At 37.6% G+C, this 21312-nt stretch overlaps 1 protein-coding gene across 5 annotated transcripts in view; it reads right to left on the bottom strand.

The window, feature by feature from the left end:
• Positions 1-12382: 12382 nt before the first annotated feature.
• The window catches only part of ALG8 (ALG8 alpha-1,3-glucosyltransferase), a 30616-nt gene continuing 21686 nt past the window's right edge, over positions 12383-21312 (bottom strand). For 2 of the 5 annotated variants that reach the window (XM_063093281.1, XM_063093278.1), the window contains 5 exons: positions 18204-18343; positions 16842-16981; positions 15492-15589; positions 15113-15185; positions 12383-12950 (listed from right to left, as the gene is read on the bottom strand). In XM_063093281.1, the coding sequence (XP_062949351.1) occupies positions 12719-12950; positions 15113-15185; positions 15492-15589; positions 16842-16981; positions 18204-18343 (683 nt within the window). In that variant the 3' untranslated portion in view covers positions 12383-12718. Of the gene's footprint in view, positions 12951-14616; positions 14700-15112; positions 15186-15491; positions 15590-16841; positions 16982-18203; positions 18344-21312 lie in introns of those variants that run through there. The other 3 variants (XM_063093282.1, XM_063093279.1, XM_063093283.1) reach the window with 3 other exon arrangements.

Raw genomic sequence — 21312 nt, 5'->3', positions numbered from 1 at the left:
TACCGGTCATCTTTAAAAAAAAAAAAAAACTTGGTGAAAAGCTTATGTATTGAATGGCCCAGCAAAGGATCAGCTTCTGCACAAAACCTAACTCTGTGTAATGGGCTCCGTAACAGAAACCTAGCCTACCTCTCCCATTCTTCTGGGCCCAATCTTACACTTAAAAAAAAAAAAAAACTTAAGATACAAAAAAAATAAAGTAACACTATAACAAATATGAAGGTACTTCAAAAAATTCATGTAAAAATAGAATTGAAAGATAATACGAATCTTTCCATAAAATTTTGAGGTACCCTTGTACTCATATTCTACCACCCAGAATTAACTGTTAACTTTTTGTCATATTTATTTTTAGGCCTTTTTTTTTGAAAGGAAAGAAAACACTATAGATAAAACTAAAGTCCCCTTTGTCTTCTTCCCTGTAGACAACCACTATTATGTTGTTGTTTTTTTTTTTAAAGATGACCGGTAAGGGGATCTTAACCCTTGACTTGGTGTTGTCAGCACCACACTCTACCAGTGAGCAAACTGGCCATTCCTATATAGGGATCCGAACCTGTGGCCTTGGTGTTATCAGCACCACACTCTCCCGAGTGAGCCATGGGCCAGCCCCTTATTATGAGTTTATTATGAGTTTAGTGTGTATATTTCCAGTCATTTAAAAAAAAATAATTTTACATATATTTAGTATTGTGTTATGTATGCCTTTTAAACCTAAATGGTATGATTTGTTGTTTGTTTTTCTCTTGCATTTTCACTCCATGTAAAGTTTTTGAGATCTATCCATGATGACACAGAAAGACTGGGTTCATTCCTTTCAGCTACTATGTAATATTCCATCACATACACACATATATATTTCATCATATAAATATGTCATATTGTATTCATCCACTATCCTGTTTTTTTTTTTTTGTTGTTTTTTCGTGACCGGCACTCAGCCAGTGAGTGCACGGGTCAGTCCTATATAGGATCCGAACCCGCGGCAGGAGCGTCGCCGCGCTCCCAGCGCAGCACTCTACCAAGTGCGCCACGGGCTCGGCCCCCATCCGTTATCCTGTTGATGAATATTTAGGTTGTTTTCAATTTCTCTTATGCTTACTTACATCTATACCCTAGATTCTAGGGCCTAGGGAAACTTTTGCACGAGGGTACCAGGAACAGAAGACATGTACAAGAATATTCACAGGAGTAATAGTCATTTGTAATGCCTCAAACTTGAAACATCTTATATGTCCAATAAGAATAGAATGAAAAATAAATTGTGGTGTTTTCATACAAACGAATATCCATGCATAGGAATGAATGAATCTCAAAAACATAACTTTGAGAAAAAGAGGTAAGTTATAGGATTTTATGATATGCTTCCATTTATATAAAAGTTCAATATTAGGCAAAGATATATTGTTTAGAGATACACATATTAATAGTATAAAGAAAAGCAAGAGTAGGATTAAGGCAAATATTCAGGATAGTTACCTTTGGGGAGGGAGGCACACACAGAAGGCCTCTACAGTATTAATAATAAGTTTTGAAAAAAACAATCCTCAGCTTTGGAGCCGTATAGTGGTACGTGGATGTACATGGCTGGCTGGTATGGAGATCCTAGCCTTTGCCCTTGGTGTTATAACATTTTGCACTAACCAACTGAGCTAACCGGCCAGCCCTACATTTTATTAACTGTGCATATGTATTTTATACACTTTTGAATTTATGATATATTTTATGCAATAATAATTGTTTTTAGTTCAATTAAAATATTACCTTTTTATTGTGGTCAAAACTAAATAACATTAAATTTACCATCTTAACCATTTTAAAGTGTATAGTTCAGTAGAGTCAAGTATATTCACATCATTGTGCAACATATCTCTAGAACTTTTTATTTTACAAAACTGAAACTCTATACCCATTAAACACTAATTCCTCCTTCCCTTTAACCAAGCCCTTGGCAACTACTTCTCTATTTTTTGTTTCTATGATTTTGACTACTTTAAATACTTCATGTGAATGGAATCATCCAATAATTGTCCTCTTGTGACTGACTTATTTCACTTAGTTTAATGTCCTCTAGGTTCATTCAGGATGTAGCTTATGACAGGATTTCCTTACTTTTTAAGGATGAATAATAATTCACTGTGTGTATAAACCACATTTTCTTTATCCATTCATCTGCAAATGGACATTTGGGTTGCTTCTACCTCTTGGCTATTGTGAATAATGCTGCAGTAAATATAGGTGTGCAAGTATCTCTTCAAGATCCTACTTTGAATCCTTTTGAATATATACCCAGAAGTGGGATTGCTGCATCATATGATAATTCTATTTTTAATTTTTTGAGGAAACTCCATACTGTTTTGCATAATGGCTGTACCATTTTACATTCTCATTAATAGTGCATAAGGATTTCAATTTTCTACAAACTTACCAACAGTGTTCTTTTGTTTTGTTCTTTTGATAGTGGCCAAACTAATGAATGTGAGGTGATATCTCATTGTGGTTTTGATTTGCATTTCTTTTATGTGGTGATGTTGAGCATCTTTTTATATGCTTGTTGGTCATCTGTATATCTTCTTTGGAGAATTGTCTATTCAAGTCCTTTGCCCGTTGTTAAATCAGATTGTTCATTATTTTGTTGTTGTTGTTGTAGAGTTGTGGAAGTTCCTTATGTGTTCTGGATATTAATTCCTTGTCAGATATATAGTTTACAAATATTTTCTCCCATTCCATAGGCTGCCTTTTCACTTTGTTCTTTTCTTTGTGCGCAGTTTTTAAGTTTGATATAGTCCCACTTGTGCTTTTGTTACCTGCGTTTTTGATGTCATATCCAAGAAATTGTTGCCAAATCCAATGTCCCAAAGATTCTTCCCTATAGTTTCTTCTGAGAGTTTTAGAGTTTTACGTCTTACATCCATTTAGGCCTTTAATCCATTTTGAGTTTATTTTTGTATATGGTATAAAGTAAGGGTCTAACTTCATTCTTTTGCATGTGGATATTCAGTTTTCCCAACACTATTTGTTGAAGAGACTTCCCTTTCCCCAGTGTGTAGTCTTGGCATGCTTGTTGAAAATCATTTGGCTGTATACACAGGGTTTATTTCTGGGCTTTCTACTCTGTTCAATTGATCTGTATATCTGTCTGTATGCCAGTACCACAAAATCTTGATTATGGTTTGCTATGGGTTGAATGTGTCCCTCAGAAGTTCATGTGCTGGAAACTTGATGCCCATTCTAACAGTGTTAAGAGGGAGGGGAAACCGATTATGGTATTTGAAAGGTGGGGCCTTTAAGAGGTGATTGAATCATGAGGATAATCATGAGGTTATTAATGGATTAATCCATTCATGGAGTAATGAGTTATTATGGATGTGGACTCGTAGCTTTATAAGGAGAGCACACGAGAGAGCTCTTGCTCACGCCATTCTTGCCATGTGATACCCTGCATTGCTGTAGAGAGTTACCATCAAGAAGGAGGCCCTCACCAGATATGTTCCCTAGACCTTGGACTTCCTAGACTCCAAAACTGTAAGAAATAAATCTCATTTTCTCTATAAATTACCCAGTTTCAGTATTCTTTTTTTTTTTTTTTTTAAAGATGACCGGTAAGGGGATCTTAACCCTTGATTTGGTGTTGTCAGCACCACGCTCAGCCAGTGAGCGAACCGGCCATCCGTATATGGGATCCGAACCCGGGGCCTTGTTGTTATCAGCACCGCACTCTCCCGAGTGAGCCACGGGCCGGCCCCCAGTTTCAGTATTCTGTTATAAGCAACAGAAAACAGAGTAATATACCATTGTTTTATAGTATGTTTTGAAATCAGGAACTGTGAGGCCTCCAATTTGTTCTTTTTTCAGACTGTTTTGCTATTTGGGATCAATAATAGATTTTCAAGAAGAAAAATAATATTTCATTTAAATGTAAATTTCCATGATGATTAAGAGAGGTTTTGGGAATTCTTTCATATGCTTATTGGTCATCTGGGTTTGCTCTTCAGCAAATTGCAAGGTTTTGTCCTTGGCCCATTTTTCTTTTGAATTCTTTCTCCTATTTATTTGTAGAAATTCTTCATATATATACATATGTATGTGTGTGTGTGTATATGTTCTGATGCTAATCCACGTGTAATGTTATAACATGATACTTTTGCTTGCTTTTGAACATTATTTATGGAGTTGGGGGTTTTTTTGGTCATAAAGTTTAAATTATTGATTTAGTCAAATGAATCAATCTTTTTCTTCATGGTCTATGCTTTTCATATGTTTAAAAAGCCTTCTTTATTCTGAGATCATAAAGATATGCTCTTATATTTTCTTCTCAAATTTTAGCTTTTCATGTTTAAGTCTTTAATCCATTTGGATTTTTGTGTTGAGTATGAGGAATACTACACATGGGAACCACCCCAACACCATTTATTATTAAAGTTCATCTTTTCCCCAACAATATTTAATGCCTCCTTTAAATACTATTATGTTCTCACAAATGCCATAGACTATTTCTGAACTTTATTTTGTTCCATAGATCTCTATGCCAATTACGGTATCTATAACACACTCTATAATAACTATAACTTTGTAATATTCTTTTATATCTGGTAGGGTGTGTTGCCTACCTTTTATTCCAAAAGCTAGTTAACAAAAAATATTAGCTAGTTATTACTATTTGTACACCTTTACTCTTCCTCATGATTTTAAAATCACCTTGTCAAGTTCCCTGAAAAATCTCTTTGGGATATTGGTTGGAATTACACTGAATTTATAGACTGACATGGAGATAATCAATAAATTTAAAATGCTGAGCCTTCTCATCCATGAACTTGGTATGTATCTATTTATTCAAGTTTCTTTTTATATCCCTCAATAAAATGTTACCATTTTCTCTATATAATTCTTGCACATTTTTATTACTTTGTCTCTCTAGGTATTTACAATTTCTTTTGCTGTTGTGAATAATATATTTATATTCCATTACCTTTTCTAATTGGCTAATTAGAATGTTGTTCTTGCTAAATAAACTCTTATTAGTTCCTCTTGGTTCTGCTGGGTTTCCTCATATCCTTGGCACGTCTCTGTTGCTATGCCAAACTTTGATTTTTCCCAATCTACTGGTGGTAATGTTATTTCACTACTGTTTTGCCTTCCCTTGATTGTTAGTGAAGTTGAATATCTTTTCATATTTATTGGCTCTTCCAGTTTTCTCTTCTGTGAATGAATTATCTTTTACCCGTTTTCTTTTGGATCGTCTTTTTTACTGGCTGATTTTTAGGAATTCCACACATATTCTCAACACTAATAAAATTTACTGTTTTTTTATATAAATTTATCCATTTTCCCCCTTTATACATTATGTTTTTTGTGCTTGTGTAAGAAATCTTGTTCATCCATTACAATGTCATTCTATTCACACCTTCGATTAAACTACCCTTACTGAGAATACCAATGACCTCCATATTACCACATTCAATGATACAAATTTTACTCAGCATCTCAGCAGCATTTGACACAGTTGTCCTCTCCATCCTTTCAATGAACACCCTCTTCCTTTAGCTTGTACGACACCATACACTCCTAATTCTTCTCTTGTTTCCTTTGATGTCTCCTCTTTTTCTTCTCAGCCTGCAAATGTTCCTTAAGACTTGTCCTGGGCTCTCTTCTCTTTATTATCTACTCTCTTTGCTCAGGTGATGTATCTACTCCCTTGACCTTTTCATATATATACTGATGACTCCAATATTTATTACTCTATCCCAACCTCTATTCTGAGCTCAAATGGTATATCTACTCACCGGCGTGATATCTTCAACAGGATATCTCACAAACACCTCACATTAAGTTTGTCAAAAAATAAAACTTTTCTATGCAGTGAGAAATTTTTAAAAATATTTAAAAGTATAAGGAATAATATAACAAACACTCATATTTCCACCACTGTAAAATTTTGTTGTATTTGCTTCAGGTCTTTATTCCCTGGTGTATATACTTAAACATACATGCATACACACACACACACATACACCCCACATTTATGTATGTATACTTAAAATACTTAAAATGTATAAGTAAAATACAACTGAGCTAACACTCTTCTTGACCCCAATCCTCAGTCCCATTTCACAAAAGGGGAGATAAAAAAAAAAAAAAAACTTCAGTCCCAGTGTCTTTCATTCCTCCTTAGAGGCAACCATGGTCCTATATTCTGTATTTTAGGGTCCATTTTAATATGTTTACATTAATAAATGAATTAATAAACAATATAAAACATGATTTGTGTGTGTGTGGTTTTAAAGTTTTACACATTCTGTACTTATTATCTCCTTAAATACATGTTCAAGTATTTCTCTAGGGTCTGTACTTAGAACTGTTCAGTTGCAGAAGATGCGAATTTTCAATTTTACTAGATATCATCAAATTCCTCTCCAAAGACACTTCCAATTTCTACTCCCGTCCAGAACATATGTGAAAGTAGCAATATTTTCTGTCAGACTTTAGTTTTTGCCGATCTGATGATGGAAAATGGGATCTTGTTGTTTTAATTTGCATTTCCCTATTATCCAGTGAAAGTGAGTCTCTCTTTATATAGTTATTTGCTATTTGGGTTTTCTTCTGTTTAGCTATTCACCTATTTGTTTGCTTAGGGTTGTCTTTTCTTAATTAGTTGTAGGCATTTCTTGTGTGAAACAATATGAATCCTTTGTCTGTCATATATATTGCAAAATAATCTCCCTCAATCTGTCGCTTGCGCTTTAACTTTGTTTATAAAGTCTTCTGTTACACAGAAGTTAAAATTCTGATGTAGAGGGCCGGCCCGTGACTCACTTGGGAGAGTGTGGTGCTGATAACACCAAGGCCATGGGTTCGGATCCTATATAGGGATGGCCGGTTCGCTCACTGGGTGAGTGTGGGGCTGACAACACCAAGCCAAGGGTTAAGATCCCCTTACCAGTCATCTTTAAAAAAATAGAATAAAATAAAATAAAAATTCCGATGTAGTAAAATTTATCAATATAATATTTTCCTTTATGGTCTGTTTTGTGTCTTTAAAACAAAGGTCCTAAATTTTCTTTTAAGAATTTTATAACTTTCAAAACAAAGCTCTTGATGCCACCCTTCCATTCTCTACTCCCTTTTCCTGCACTTTCCCCATCTTAGTAAATGGTGCCACCATCCATCCAGACGCAACACCTGAAATGTAGAGGTTATCTATGATTCTTTCCTTACTTACCTTCAAGCCCCATATCTCATGCATTTCCAACTCCTGTCAATTCTTCCTCCAAACCCATCTACTTCTCCATCACACTGCCACTACCCTTCTTCAAAACTCCATAATCTTGTACCCAGGTAGCTCCACAGAGTAACTGAAATGATCTTTTAAAAATATATGCCAACCTACAAGTCAATAAGATAAAAAATCTAATAGGAAAAGTGGCAAAGAATATCAAGTGTTCAGAAGAGAAAATACAAATGATTCTTAAACATATGAAAAGCTTCTAACCTCTCTCAAGAAAAATGCAGATAAAAATTACTCTTTGATAACTCTGGCAAAGATCTAAAAGACTGATGACACAGTAAGTTGACAGGTGCGTGGGGAAACAGGCTTCCTCATACATTGCTTGAGGAACATACACTAGTGCAACTTCTATGACCAATCTGGCACATCTATCAAAATTACAGCTGCACATAGCCTTCAACACAGAAACTCTGCTTCTAGCACATATGCAGAATGAAATATTGATGTTTACTGATATTGACTGAAGCATTTTTTGTACTGGCAAAAACTGGATACAACTGAAATTCCATTAATTGGAATCTTGTTAAATAATTGTGGTCCATCTATACAATGGATACTGTAATGGACAGACTCTGAAATGGCTTCCAATTAAGTCTGCCTCATGGTACTCATGCCCACTGTAATCCCCTACCCTACAGTGTGGGTGGGATGTGTGACTTCCTTCTAACACACAGAATATAGCAAAAGTGATAGGATGTCACTCCCATGATTACATCACATAAGTTCATAATATCTATCTTATTAGCAGATTTTCTCCCTTGCTGACTTTGATGAAGCTAGCTGCTATGCTGTGCAGAGGCCCACATGGCAAGGAACTGAGGGTAGCCTCCACCCAACAGCCAACAAGAAATTGACACCCTGTCTTACAACCCATAAAAAACTGAATTCTGCCAACAACCATGTGGGGGTGGAAGCAGATGCTTCCACAGTCAAATCTTCAGATGAGACCACAGCTCTACGCAGCACCTTGATTGCAGCCTTGTGAGAAATCCTGAAGCAGAGGACCCAGATAAGCTGTGCCTGAACTCCTGACCTAAAGAAATTGTGATAATAAATGTGTTGTTTTCAGCCAATAAGTATTTTATGCAGCAATATATAACTAACACAGATACTATGAAACTGTTAAAAGAATGATGCAATTTTATATGTACTGATAATAGAATGAAATCCAAAATATACTAAGCACAAAAAGAAAAGCTAAGCCAAAACAGTGTGACTATCATTTGTGTATATATAAATACTTGTCTATGTATAGAATATCTCTGGTTATCTCTGAAATGATACACAAGAAATTGGTAACAGTGGTTATCTCTTGGTAGGGGAACTAGGTGGATGGGGACCTGCTGAATTTTGCTCCATGCACATGAAACTATAGCTCAAAACATCTTAAACTTGTTTTGGTCCCATTTGACTTAGAATAAAATCTAATTCCTTACAAATGGCCTAAAAGATCCTGCATGATTTGGATCCTGCCTATTTCTCCAACTTCAACTTGTATCACTCTCTCTGGCTCTTATGACCCTGTTGCCACTAGAATATAAGTTCCTTGTGGGAAGGAATGTCTTTCTTGTTCACCTTTTGTATTAGTCTGTTTCTGTTGCTTATAACAAAATGTTTGGAACTGGGTGATTTATAAAGAAAGTGAAAGCTGGTAAGTCCAAAGTCCAGGGAACATATCTGGTGAGGGTCTTGGTGGTGGCAACAGTGACTCAGGGGTTTCACACAGCAGAAAATGGTGGAGCAGAGAGGGATAGTTCCTCGTGCACTCTTCTTTTTAAAGCTCTCAGGACCACGCCCAAGACTGCCATTATTAATCCATTCACTATGGCATGGTCCTACAACCTAATCACCTCTTCCAGGCCCCACCTTTCAATGACCATAACAGGATTTCCCACTCTGAACAGTTACAGTGGGGTTTAAGCCTCAATGAGGCTGGAGGTGGGGGGGTGGAAGGTGGGGGGGGGTGGGAGGTGGGGGGGGTGGGGATCCGATCTACAGCACCTTTTGATCTCCAGCAACATAGCACAGTGCATGACACTCAATAAGGATTTAGTAAATATATACATTTTTAAAGTAATAATGAAAGAATTTGATTTGCAAAGTTTTAGTAAAGACTAAAAGAGGTAATGCCTAGCACAGTACTTGGCACTCAACAGAAAGGGACACAATATGGGATTTCCCTCTGAGTATCACTCAAAGGGCTTCAAATAAATAGGAGTAGAACCTCATTATATATTGCTCCCGAAACTAGTAGGTGAAGGAAGAAATATTAAGAGGATAAAAGATATTAATTCAGCATTAAGAATGCCATAACAAACAGCTGCACAGATGAGAGGGACTGCTTTAAGAGATGGTGAATACTCCCACACTGCTTAATCAGCTATCTATTCTTTACCAAGAAAACTGCAAAAAACAAATGAGTGCTCTTCTGAGAGCCTTTCTAGGATTCAGTGATTCTTATAAACAGTCTCTTTGTTCAGCGTATTGTGCAGAGGTATATTATGGGTCCTATCCTTTTCATAGTCGTTTTATATGTACAAGTATATTGTTTTTACTCTGACTCCTGAGTTTAAAAAAAAGTACCTTTATTGACCTTCCTATAAAGTGGGGATGCTGATTATGGTATCTCATTGTGAAAAACTAATGGCTATATTGATTCAAGTTTTTGAGGTTTATATTTATTGTAATGTCAGCTGCCATTAGCACAGTAGCCTGTTTTGGATTGTTTTTGGAGCACAAAGGGATAGATGGGTCAAAAGTTTTTTTTCTTCCCACCATCATGCTGGAAAAGTAATTTCATTAAACTACTGAACAGTAAAACATCTTTTTCAAAGGTCTTATTTTATTGGTGTTTTTGTCCCATTAACAGCAAACAGAGAAGCTGCATGGACTATACATAGGGGGCAATTCTCTCTGTTACTGAAGTGCTTCCTTCACAAAGTGTGCAGGCTGAAGTCATTAACAAGAAAAACTGTATCAGTGTTAATTACGCACGAAAGGGCACATCTTCCTGGTAGTTCTGGCTCTCTCTCTCCACCTGGGGAAAGACACTGTGACCAAGAACATCAAGTCGCACTCACCTTTATCTTAAATTTTGGTACACTGAATATACATTAGATAGTAGGTGAGAAAGGAGTTATGTTTCTTTTTGTTTAAATTTTGATAGTAATCTTATCTTGTTCCTGATTTGCTTAATTCTAGATTCCAAAACATTTTGAAACAGCACTAATTTATTTAGTAACTGCAGAAACCTAGGTATTTGTTGTTGTTGAAAACCACCCACACCTCTGCAAACTTTAAAAACATGAATACAAGGTACAGTGCTTAGGTAAGAATCCTGGGCTCTAGGCAGGAAGCCTGGGTTCTAGTCTGTGTTGGTATCAACAAGGTTTTCCTCAGTCTCTGGAGACATTTCCCTCCTGGTAATACAAGAGGCTGAACAGTTTTAAGACAATATTTGGACTTTGAACCCTGAAGTCACATGAAAATGTACACGAAGCTTAATATGTAAAATAGTTCAAAGCATATTTGCTTTGGTGGAAAATGGGACAAGAGCCCAGAGCTTCTGAGGCAACTCTAAAGAGCCTCCAATGCTCTGCAGAACATTCTGGAAATCCCTGAGCCAGATGAGCTCTTCCAGTTCTGACATCACATCACTTTCACAGTAACAACCTACAAAGCATAATTAAATTTGGCTTTAATGAGATGCATCCAAATTCATCTTCTACTTTTTTTTTTTTTTTGGCTTGTGCAATAATTGGCAAAGATGTGAGGAACTACACTGGGTCCTTTGTGTTAATGGTTGTACTAGTAAACATATGGGTTTTAATCATGGCCTGTGTGGTGTGCTTCACTCATTCAACTGGGGCTATGAAGACAAATGCAGTCTCTATTCTCAAATTGTTAAAATCTCCCAGAGAAAACAGGTAAACAAGCACAATCAAGTGCTACAGTTGTTAATGGTAGAAGCAGACCCCTGGCATAGTGGGAGCACGCTGGAGAAGGGGAAAGAAGGCAGAGTAAAGGATTCATATAAATAGCAACTATATTTATTGAACATTTAAAATGTGTCAGGCAGTGTTCTAAATTTTTTATGTAATCATCTGAGATATGCAGACATTGAGGATGGTTAGATTACTTGCCTACAGATAAAAAAAATAATAATGGAGGCAGGATTTACAACCAGGCTGTATGACTCTAGGGACCCTACTCTTCATCACTACCCTGTGCTACCTTTATATTCATAGAAAGGATAGCAAGGTGACAGGGTAGAAACGTCAGCAGAGAGAGAGAGGAGAGGAAGAAGCGTGAATGAAAGTAAGCAGGGGCACAAAACAGTGCACGGGGAATTTTAAGTAACACAAGGTGCAGGGGAGACTGTAGTGAGGAAAATAGATTAGAGGGGCTATGCTTCCCTCCTCCTTTGGCAAAATCCCCATCTTTATCTCTGCAATAACAGACTAAAAAGAAGTCTGGGAAAATAGAATGGATTTAAGAGATAGTGTAACTGGATTAGCATCCCAGCATGTCACTGACCTTGGACTCTCAGACCTTTTTAGGGGATAATGGGTAAATAAAATGTGTGAAAGTTCCTAGTGTTGGCCAGATAAGTGTTGGCTAAATTTGAATGTGCAGCAGATATTAGGCAAACTGAGGTCCTGGATAAAAAGGGTGTATTGAGTACTCTAAAAGGAAGGAAGAGTACAAGACCAGTCTGCAAAAACCACTTCAGTTCGTTCACATGAGGAAAAGTTTAAGTGACATCCTTATCAAAACTGTAGTGCTTGCTGTTAGAATAAATGAGCTGTACAAGATGTCCTTAACTCAATATGAGAGTAGCTGTGTAGTCTCTGCTACATGGACAAACCAGTACATTAAAACTCCCCCTGGCTTTGTATTGTCCTTGTATAATTTCAATGGGGGAAAAAAAACCCTCCTGGAACAAGGTGTACAGAATGGGGACAATACACCATCTGCCTGTCTGCATGCCAATAGGAAAATGTAGGAGCTGGTAATGATCCAAACATTTTTTTGTGCAGAAATACAAAATGGCATTTTATTTATATTTCCCTTAGCAAAGGATTCTAATTATGCCTTATATTCTGACTGTGGTTAGCATAGGCTCACGTAATTATGCTGTTAATCAGACTCCATGTTTGCCTTGAGTGAGTACAGCAGTCTGAATGATCTCAGACAATTTTAAGAGGGGAAGGCGAGATTTTTCTCAGATGTGTTTCACTGCTTATGGAGGGCAAGTGGCTTCTCACAATGGTGACAATCGTGTTGCTAGGTTGGGCAAGACCAACTTTAGAAGAATGGTTCTCCAAACAGATCTACTGAAATGAATGGCTCATGACACCAGCAACTTTCTTCAAATTCTGATTAATTTCCCATGAAATAATTGCTTGGCATACATCCAAGCAGTTCCTTTATTCATTGCTTCTTTGTCTTGCCAACAGGAGGGTCAGTCAGTACTGAAACATACAGTTTGAACCAAGCATATGTGATGCCCACTGCACAATACACTGAGGTCAGTAACAAAGGGACAAAGGGGTACTTCAGCTTCCATGAGGTGAAAGGAAATACAAATTCACAGCAGACCTCCAGAGGCCCCAGGCCAAAGAGGTAGAAAGTTTCCATCCAATTAAAGAGAGGTTTTTCTTTTCTGAAGAAAAAAGAAAAGTCCGATTTTAGATGAGTCATCCTGGTTTAGCAAACATTTCCCAGCTAATGCTTCCCCCACTGCACTGTCCTGATGTGAATTACAGCCAAGGCCACAGTCAAAAGAGTGCATTAAATTTCACATTCAGAAAAAAATAATAATATACCATTACAATATCTCAACAATCCAAATTTACCCAGTCATCTACCTATATGGTCACTTAGCTCAAGCTGCTCAGAGAGAATGAGCTCTACATTTGGAAGAGGGAAAGAGGCTGGTGCTGTGACACTGGAGTAAGAACATGATAAACAATATACAGTCATGCATCGCTTAATGACAGGGATGCGTTCAGAGAAATGTGTCATTAGGCAATTTCATCATTGTGTGAACATCACAGAGTGTACTTACACAAACCTAGGTGGTAAAGCCTGCTAAACACCTAGGCTATACAGTATAGCCTATTGCTCCCAGGCTATAAACCTGTACAGCGTGTTACTGTACTGAAAAAATGTAGGCAACTGTAACACAATGGTATCTAAACATATCTAAACATAGAAAAGGTACTGTAAAAATGTGGTATTATAATCTTATGGGATCACCATCATATACGTAGTCCACTGTTGACCTAAATGTCATTATGTGGCGCATGACTGTATAATCAAGGATTTAAAAAATATTTTTTATTTTGGTAAAATATACATAACATAAAATTTGCTATTTTAACCATTTTTAAGTATGTAATTCACTGACATTAAGTATATTGATAATGTGTTCCCATCACCACTATCTACTTCTAAAACATTTTTATCATCCCAAACAGAAACTCCGGAACCATTAACATTAATTCCCTATTCTTTTACTCCTCCCCTACCAACCTCTAATCTACTTTCTGTCTCTATGAATTTGCCTATTCTAGATTTTTTTCTAGATTTCACATAAGTGGAATCATACAATATTTGTCCTTCTACATTTGGCTTCTTTCACTTAGCATAATATTTTCAAGGTTCATCCATGCTGTAGCATGTATCAGAACTTCATTCCTAATTCTGACTGAATAATATTTCGTTGTATGTATATGCCACATTTTATTTATCTGCTCATCTGTTGCTGGGCATTTGGGTTTTTTTTGTCTTTTGGCTATTGTGAATAATACTGCAATGAATGCTGGTGTATAAGTATATGTTTGAGTCCTTGTTTTCAATTCTTTTGGGTATATACACAGGAGTGGAATTGCTGGGTAATGTGGTTATGATTGAGTTTTAATATAATTAATTATATCTGTTTTTATGGACACAATCAGCTATGAACCATAAGCAAGCTTTTAAAAATTATAGAGATAACATTATACAAAGTTTAGAAGAGAGCTGGCTGGTTAGCTCAGTTGGTTAGAGATGGTGCTGATAACACCAAGGTTCAGGGTTTGGTCCCTATATCAGCCAGCCACCAAAAAAATAAAATAAATTTTAAAAATAAAATTAAGTTTGGGAGAGAAAAAAATTCCACCCATAATTCTATAGCACTAATTTTTACCTGATATCTTTTAGTTTCTTCCATATGCATCTGTATTTATGCGGTTTTATTCATAATACATATTTTACATTCTGTTCTTTAGTTTTCACATAAGGTTTTAATTTAAACTAGGTAGTCCTGGGCCGAGCCGTGGCGCACTTGGGAGAGTGCGGCGCTGGGAGCGCCGCGATGCTCCTGCCGCGGGTTCGGATCCTATATGGGAATGGCCCGTGCACTCACTGGCTGAGTGCCGGTCACGAAAAAGACAAAAAAAAAAAAAAAAAAAAGAAAAAGAAAAAAAAATAAACTAGGTAGTCCTTCTCAAATATTCTCCCAAACTAAAGATACAACCTATGTTGTCATGCCAGAGTGATGGGATTAGGGGTAATTTTTCCCTCTATTTACCAATTTTTTGCAATGTTGTTATATTACCATTATAACTTAAAAGTACATTTTCAAAGGCTTATCTACCATTTAGGAGTAAACATTTCCGGGGGGGGGAGGGAGTGATGGGTTGGGCAAAGGGCATAAAGAAATATCACGATTTGTAAAAATGAATATACTAAGAATAAATAAAATTTTTTTTTAAAATTCAAAAAAAGGAGTAAACATTTCATAATAGTAAATATAATTTTACGTGTAATTTTTTGTATTACCTGAATAGAGTCTTCAGTGAGGATATACTATAGATGGTAAATAGTAACATGAGTAAGATTTTAATGGGAAGCTCTGTTAAAAGAACAAAAAAAAGATGATAATTTAGCTGATAAGAGAAAAGTTTATGATGGTTAAGGCAATATAAGCACACTGACACAACTATATAGTGCCAGTAATGCTTTTTCAGTTTAACTATGCATTTTTGTGACATCTAAAGAAGCTTAGAATCAGGGGCAAATTATAAGTTTTATAAGACAATGGATGAATTATCTCCTTCCAAGAGATTTTAAATTGTGTAAATCAGGTTATATTGATCTCTAAACCTCAATGAAGAGGGCATGGTAGTTAAATATATCTTTCTAAAAAGAAGCTGTTTACCTGGTGTAGTGAAGAGCAGAGGGAAGAGGGAATAATGTCCTGTTGTGGTCAGAATCAGAAAAATTGAAGCATCTCCTGCTTTTCCCACAGATAAAAGGCTAAAAATACAAATTCTTATAATAATTCCTTAAAACAACAACATAAATTACACTTGCAAATAGCTTGAATAAACTATGTATTATTATTACTTCTAGAACTAGCATAAACATAAAATAATGTACTGATTGCTGCTACAAGTCCAAATTAGTTGAGAATATTAATTTTTTAAGTAGGAAACTTTAAGCAATTGATAGAATGTACACAACTGAGTCAGGGAACATCAAAAAAAGAATCTTGCTTCTCTAAGAAACTGCCGTCTCCAAAGAAAAATGTGGGATTGGGAGCTGCCTAGTGGTGGCACTCAGAGAAATAGAACTCGGAGTTTCATTTTCAACTTTATAGCTCATCTCTTGGATATAACACCCCGCACCTGCTGGTGTTCAGTATGATTTCAAACTAAAGATATTAAATGTTTCACTCTACTTTTTAATTTGGAAACTCCATATTACTAAATGAACCCAGACAGGCCATATCACAATCTGACAAATTTGCTTAATGTTCTTTCAGAGCTTAAACGATTTCTCAAGATTTAAGAAAAATCTCAAGAAAAATAGTCTGATTCCATTACTATCCATCTACCTACTGGATTTCAATTATGCATAAAATGAACACTTTGAACATTTTGAACTACATTCAAAATGCTTTTATTTCGCATGGCAGTAAAAAGATCACAAGATTTGGCATCATAAAGTTTGGGTTTTGGTCCTAACTTTGCTACTGGCTAGCTGTGTGACTTTAGATAAGTCAAAAACTCTCTGAGCCCTAGTTTCTGCACTTGTTAAGACAGTGGATGACACCCATTTACCTTGAATATCTTAGAGATTGTTGTGAGGCTCAAAAGAAAGAATGCAAAACACACACAAAGTTCTGGAAAATCTGAAGTGCAGTACAAATATTTGGTATTACAGGACCCTATTTTCACAGATGTGATGACCCCAAAGCCCAAGCTTTTTCCATACCATGCTGCCACTCAATATCCAGACCTAACGGCCTGGTTTCATGGTATTTGATCACTACAGTGCCCCTTACCAAAAATGCAGAAACAATACATGCATTTTTGCATACCTCAGAAACTTCATGGGTCCAAGAATCCCTAGTTAAGCATCCCTGTCCTGTCCTAGTGGAAATCTGTTCCTATTCTTCTTTGCCTTTGCCTATCCCTCTGAACATGACAAGAGACAAAGCAAATGAAAACAATAGGATCTTTCTGAAATATGCCAGAAATGCTGACTGAGTGAGCTATCTACTTACCTCATTGGAAGAACTGCTAGCAGTATGGCTTTTTCATGGACATGCCATCCAAACATGAAGGAGCTCAAGGCACAAAGAATCAGACACCGGAGAAAGCCTCTGGGCCCTTGGGGTTTAAACCAAAGACAGAAAATAGAGGGCTAGAAACAATAGGCAAAGATAAAACTTCAGTATCATTTAAAATAGGCTTTACAGAAACAGTGTTCAGGAAAATACGATTAGCATTATATTCGAAATACAGATCTTAGACAATTCTCCATTAAACTGGGATAATTCATCACTTTGTGCACAGTCCACCAAAAGTTAACATAAAAGCAACTACACAGAAATAATAGGGATTTGAAAGTATATATAACTCATTAAAATTTATTCTACTTATCAAAATAAATAATTAATGATAATTTCTGAGATATATAGTATAACAACTTATTATATCTTCTCAATTAGTTAATTAATAGTCACTGAACCTATTAAACTACAAAAGTTCATAGATATTATTGTGCTAATAAGTTAGAATTTATCATACTGATAAACAAACATCTAGCTTTGTGTAGATGCTGGGCTGGAGTGTAACTTACAACAAAACTATGGTCTTCTATATGCAGCTCACAAGGCTGAGGTTTTAGAAAAAAAGTTTTTACCTCAGTTAAAACATGTGAACAAGTAGGCCAGCAGAGCTTAATTATCTACATACTGCCTCATAATTAAGTAGGGTCAGGTGTCTTGCTAGTAGGTGTGGATCATTTAGAAACCAAAATTAAAGGTGAGTGTAATTATCAATAGGATTGAGTTGTAAGTTCTACTAAATTATATCATGAAATTGGGGGCATCATGATCACTAACAAAAACAACTATGAATGAAGCCTCTAACAGCATCTAACACATCTTAGACTCTTATCTGTTGCTCTAAGGGCCACCATTGACTCTCTCAACTCATTACTACCATCAAAACAAAACATCCACACCATCCAGACACATTTGGAATTTTGATTATTTAGCCAAGGATGAAAAAAAACCAAAATAAATCTGGATGTCCCGGTCACAAACATTTTCTTCTTTCTCCACAGCATGGTCCATGCCACCTCCTCCCTGGGCTTTTCTTTTTTCCCTCACCCCAGGATGAACAGATGTTCTAATAGCCACTGGCAAGAATCTCTCTTACGTCAAGGTTTTAATGGTAATCCTTCCTTATGGTACTCAAAGTTACTATAAGAATTGCTAGGAAATGCTTCGATCTGCAGAAGGATTATAGCCATGGAATTTATCCTACAGTTGGAAAAACTTAAAAGTTGAAATTTAATCAGCCACACAAAGAAAAACAGAGAAAACTCAAGAAATGAATACCACCTGTTGAGTTCTTACCAATATGGCAATCAGAGTGCAGATGAGGGTTGCCAAGGGAGTCACTGAGGGAAGGACCGTATGTTGGAACTGCTGCACCAAACCACTTGTCATTGAGGCCTTGGGAATCTTGTTGGGATCAAGAAGTTTCAATTTCAAACCTACAGAGTAAGCAGACATTTTATTTTGTTTTATTTTTATCAGTGGTGTCAGGTTAGGGCTACACTATGCCAAGTATATGGCTAGGCAATTGTATTGTTAAAGCAATTCATAACCAAAGCCAAAATGTTTCATTATTTTAGTATAGTAAGTTTCCATTAGTACTGTCAGGGCTAGGGCTCAGACCCTTCAAACCCATTGTACAGATTGGGTCACCAGACCCCTCACACACAGGTCCATGCTAGGTAATTGGGAAAGATCCTGGGAGCCATTGGCAGATGACACGAGCTCAGTCCTCAGCAGTAGCAGCAGTAGCAGAAGCAGCAGTGGCCTCTCAGGGCATCCCAGGGGCACTGGCAGCAACAGCTTGAAGCAACAGCTTGCAACAACAGCCTCCAGCAGCAGTAGTGGCCTCCCTGTGGCCCCCCCGGGGCATCCTGGGGGCGGGGGACACTGTGGATCAGAGCCATGTGTCCTTTACACTTAAGTCCATAACCCAGGACACCTGGGTGCACATGTGCAATTATGTTAGACAATAAGCAAGGAACACCTGGGCGCACGTGCATATTTACATCAAATGCTCGGCAAGATTCTGAACATGAGAGGACCTGACCATTTTCCTTCATTTCCCTACAAATGGGGCACCACATTATGCCACTCAATTCCTTGAGAAAACAAATAAGCTGCTAAATCTTACTGCTGCTTAAAGGCCAAGATTTCATGATTTTAATTCTGTACTGTTCTACCTAAAATGCCTCTGGTCTTAACATTATAATATATAAATCAGCTGTTTTTACTGCAACAGGGAAATTGTGCAGCTTGCAGGAAATTTGCTGGCAGACAACGTGAACAGTAATCTGTTCTCACCTCTTTAATGAAGCACCTCTTAAAATGCAGTCTGACCAAGTCACAACCCAACTGTGAATGAATCCTTCATTTCCTACAGGAGAAAGTCCATATTCCTAAACACGGCATACAGTGTCTTCCATGATCTAGCCCCTTCCTACGTCTCCAGTCTCCTCTCTACTTTGTTAAATGTGGCTTGGGCACAATGAACTAACTGTGGGTCCTCAACATTTGTGTCCTTTTGCTCAGGCTACTCCCTTTGCTTAGAATGGCCTACTCACTTTGTCAAGTTAACACCTAATTCACTCACCTGAGAAAACTCCTAAATCAAGAAACAGCTGATTTTCTTGAGAGCTTTCTATTCTAATGTTCATGATACTGCAACGTATTTGTTTACAGGCTCATTTCCTCTACTACATTGTGTTCCTTAGAGGCAGGAATGATGATGAGATCATTTCTATCCCCAGTACACAGGAGTTCAATAAATACTTATCAAATGGACCAAGTCCAAGGATGACGATGCAAGCCCCATCCCAAACAAGCTCCACGGTAATAGGACAGTCAGGGACAGTATGAGCACCTACCTGTAAGGCCCTATGTAAAACTACTGAAAATCAGTGCAATGTGAGAAAGGTATAAACTACCAAAATGTTTTCTATTTGTTCACCTCTTTCCCTTTCCCCTTCAGCCTTCTGATGCTCTCTTAAAGCTAATAACTATCTCCCATAAAACACACTTGGTTAACCTGCCACTGACTTTCCATATAAGACATGTTTGATTAGGTAGATATAAAAGGTAAGGTACAGTAGAATTTCCTGACTCAGACAACACATTTGGCCTTTGTACTTTATATTATGTTGGATGTTTAAAAGCTTTTTGAAATACAATGTTAGAAATCACTTTGTAAGACTTCTGGTCAAGATGGTGGAATAGACGGTCCCCAGTGTCACTCTCTCCCACAAATCAGCTAATTTATAACTATTAAAAAGCAACAACAGCCAAGCTAGGCCGCTACAGCTCAGGGGTAGAGGAGGAGAGACCTATGGAGTACATGAAGGTGAGAGAAGCTACGATGAGAGAAAGAAAAAATGGCTCCGACCATTTGAAATCCTGGCTGTTTCCAGGCTGGAGCTGCTGAGTGCGTGGAGCAGGAGCTTGCAAAAGCCACAACTGTGCCCTTTGGATGAAGTTGCTTGGAGGTGGCAGAGAAGAAAAGGGCCTTGGTGGCCCCTATGCCAGCAAGACCACTAATAGGGTTCCCATGGACCTACATAGCACCGAGGAGCCACAACAAATGAAAAAAAGGAGCCACTCAGAGGCCGGTGAGTCACTGCAAGGGACCAGAGCACAGCCCATCCCATGGGAAGTGTTCGGAGCACAGGCGGTAGGGGAGACAGGCCCACCAGGAGAACACTGGGGCACAGCAAGGACAGCTGATCTGCACTCCTATCAGTGTAGGACCACTCAGAGGAGACTGGTCAGGAATACACAATTGCATGGGGTGCAGTTTGATGAAAAGACTCAGGCCCAGACCAGTGTTTCTACACAACCCAGGTGCAGCAGATTTCACTAAATCTGGAAGTACCTATAAAGTAAACCATTAAAACCTGAGCTGCACAAAAAGCCTTCCCCAGGAAATCAGCAGCAAAGCAGCAATTTAGCTCAACCACAGAGCTCAAGTCCTGGTCCCCACAGGAAGTTCCCCCACTTTCGAAGTAAGCAAAGGACAACAAATTGGTTCCAGTGCAGAGTCTAAGTAGTGGGAACAGCAAATAATCCAACATAGAACTGAAAGAAAAAACAGAGTACCCATTGGGGCCTGCCCAGGGTCCTGAGGCATGAATCTGAGGGACCAGGCTCCCTCCCATAACCCAGCACACCGTCAATGCCTCAGGGCTCACATGGGGTCCTGAGGCATGGATCTGGAAGCCACCAACTACTAGGTAAGAAGCATGCCAAAAATATCACCTCCATGTGGGTGGCCCACCATAGCCACCACAATAACCACTGCTGCCGCGAAAGCAGCTAGATGCCACAACCACCATGCAGATGGTCTGCCAGTCACTGAAGTGTATTGACACAAGGAGTCAGCAGCAGAGACCAAAGAAAAGAAGAGAATGTCTCT

Source organism: Cynocephalus volans, chromosome 4, assembly GCF_027409185.1.
Source record: "Cynocephalus volans isolate mCynVol1 chromosome 4, mCynVol1.pri, whole genome shotgun sequence".
NCBI lineage: Eukaryota > Metazoa > Chordata > Mammalia > Dermoptera > Cynocephalidae > Cynocephalus > Cynocephalus volans.
Note: the sequence above shows the minus strand (reverse complement) of the source record. Positions and strands in the feature narration are given on the sequence as shown.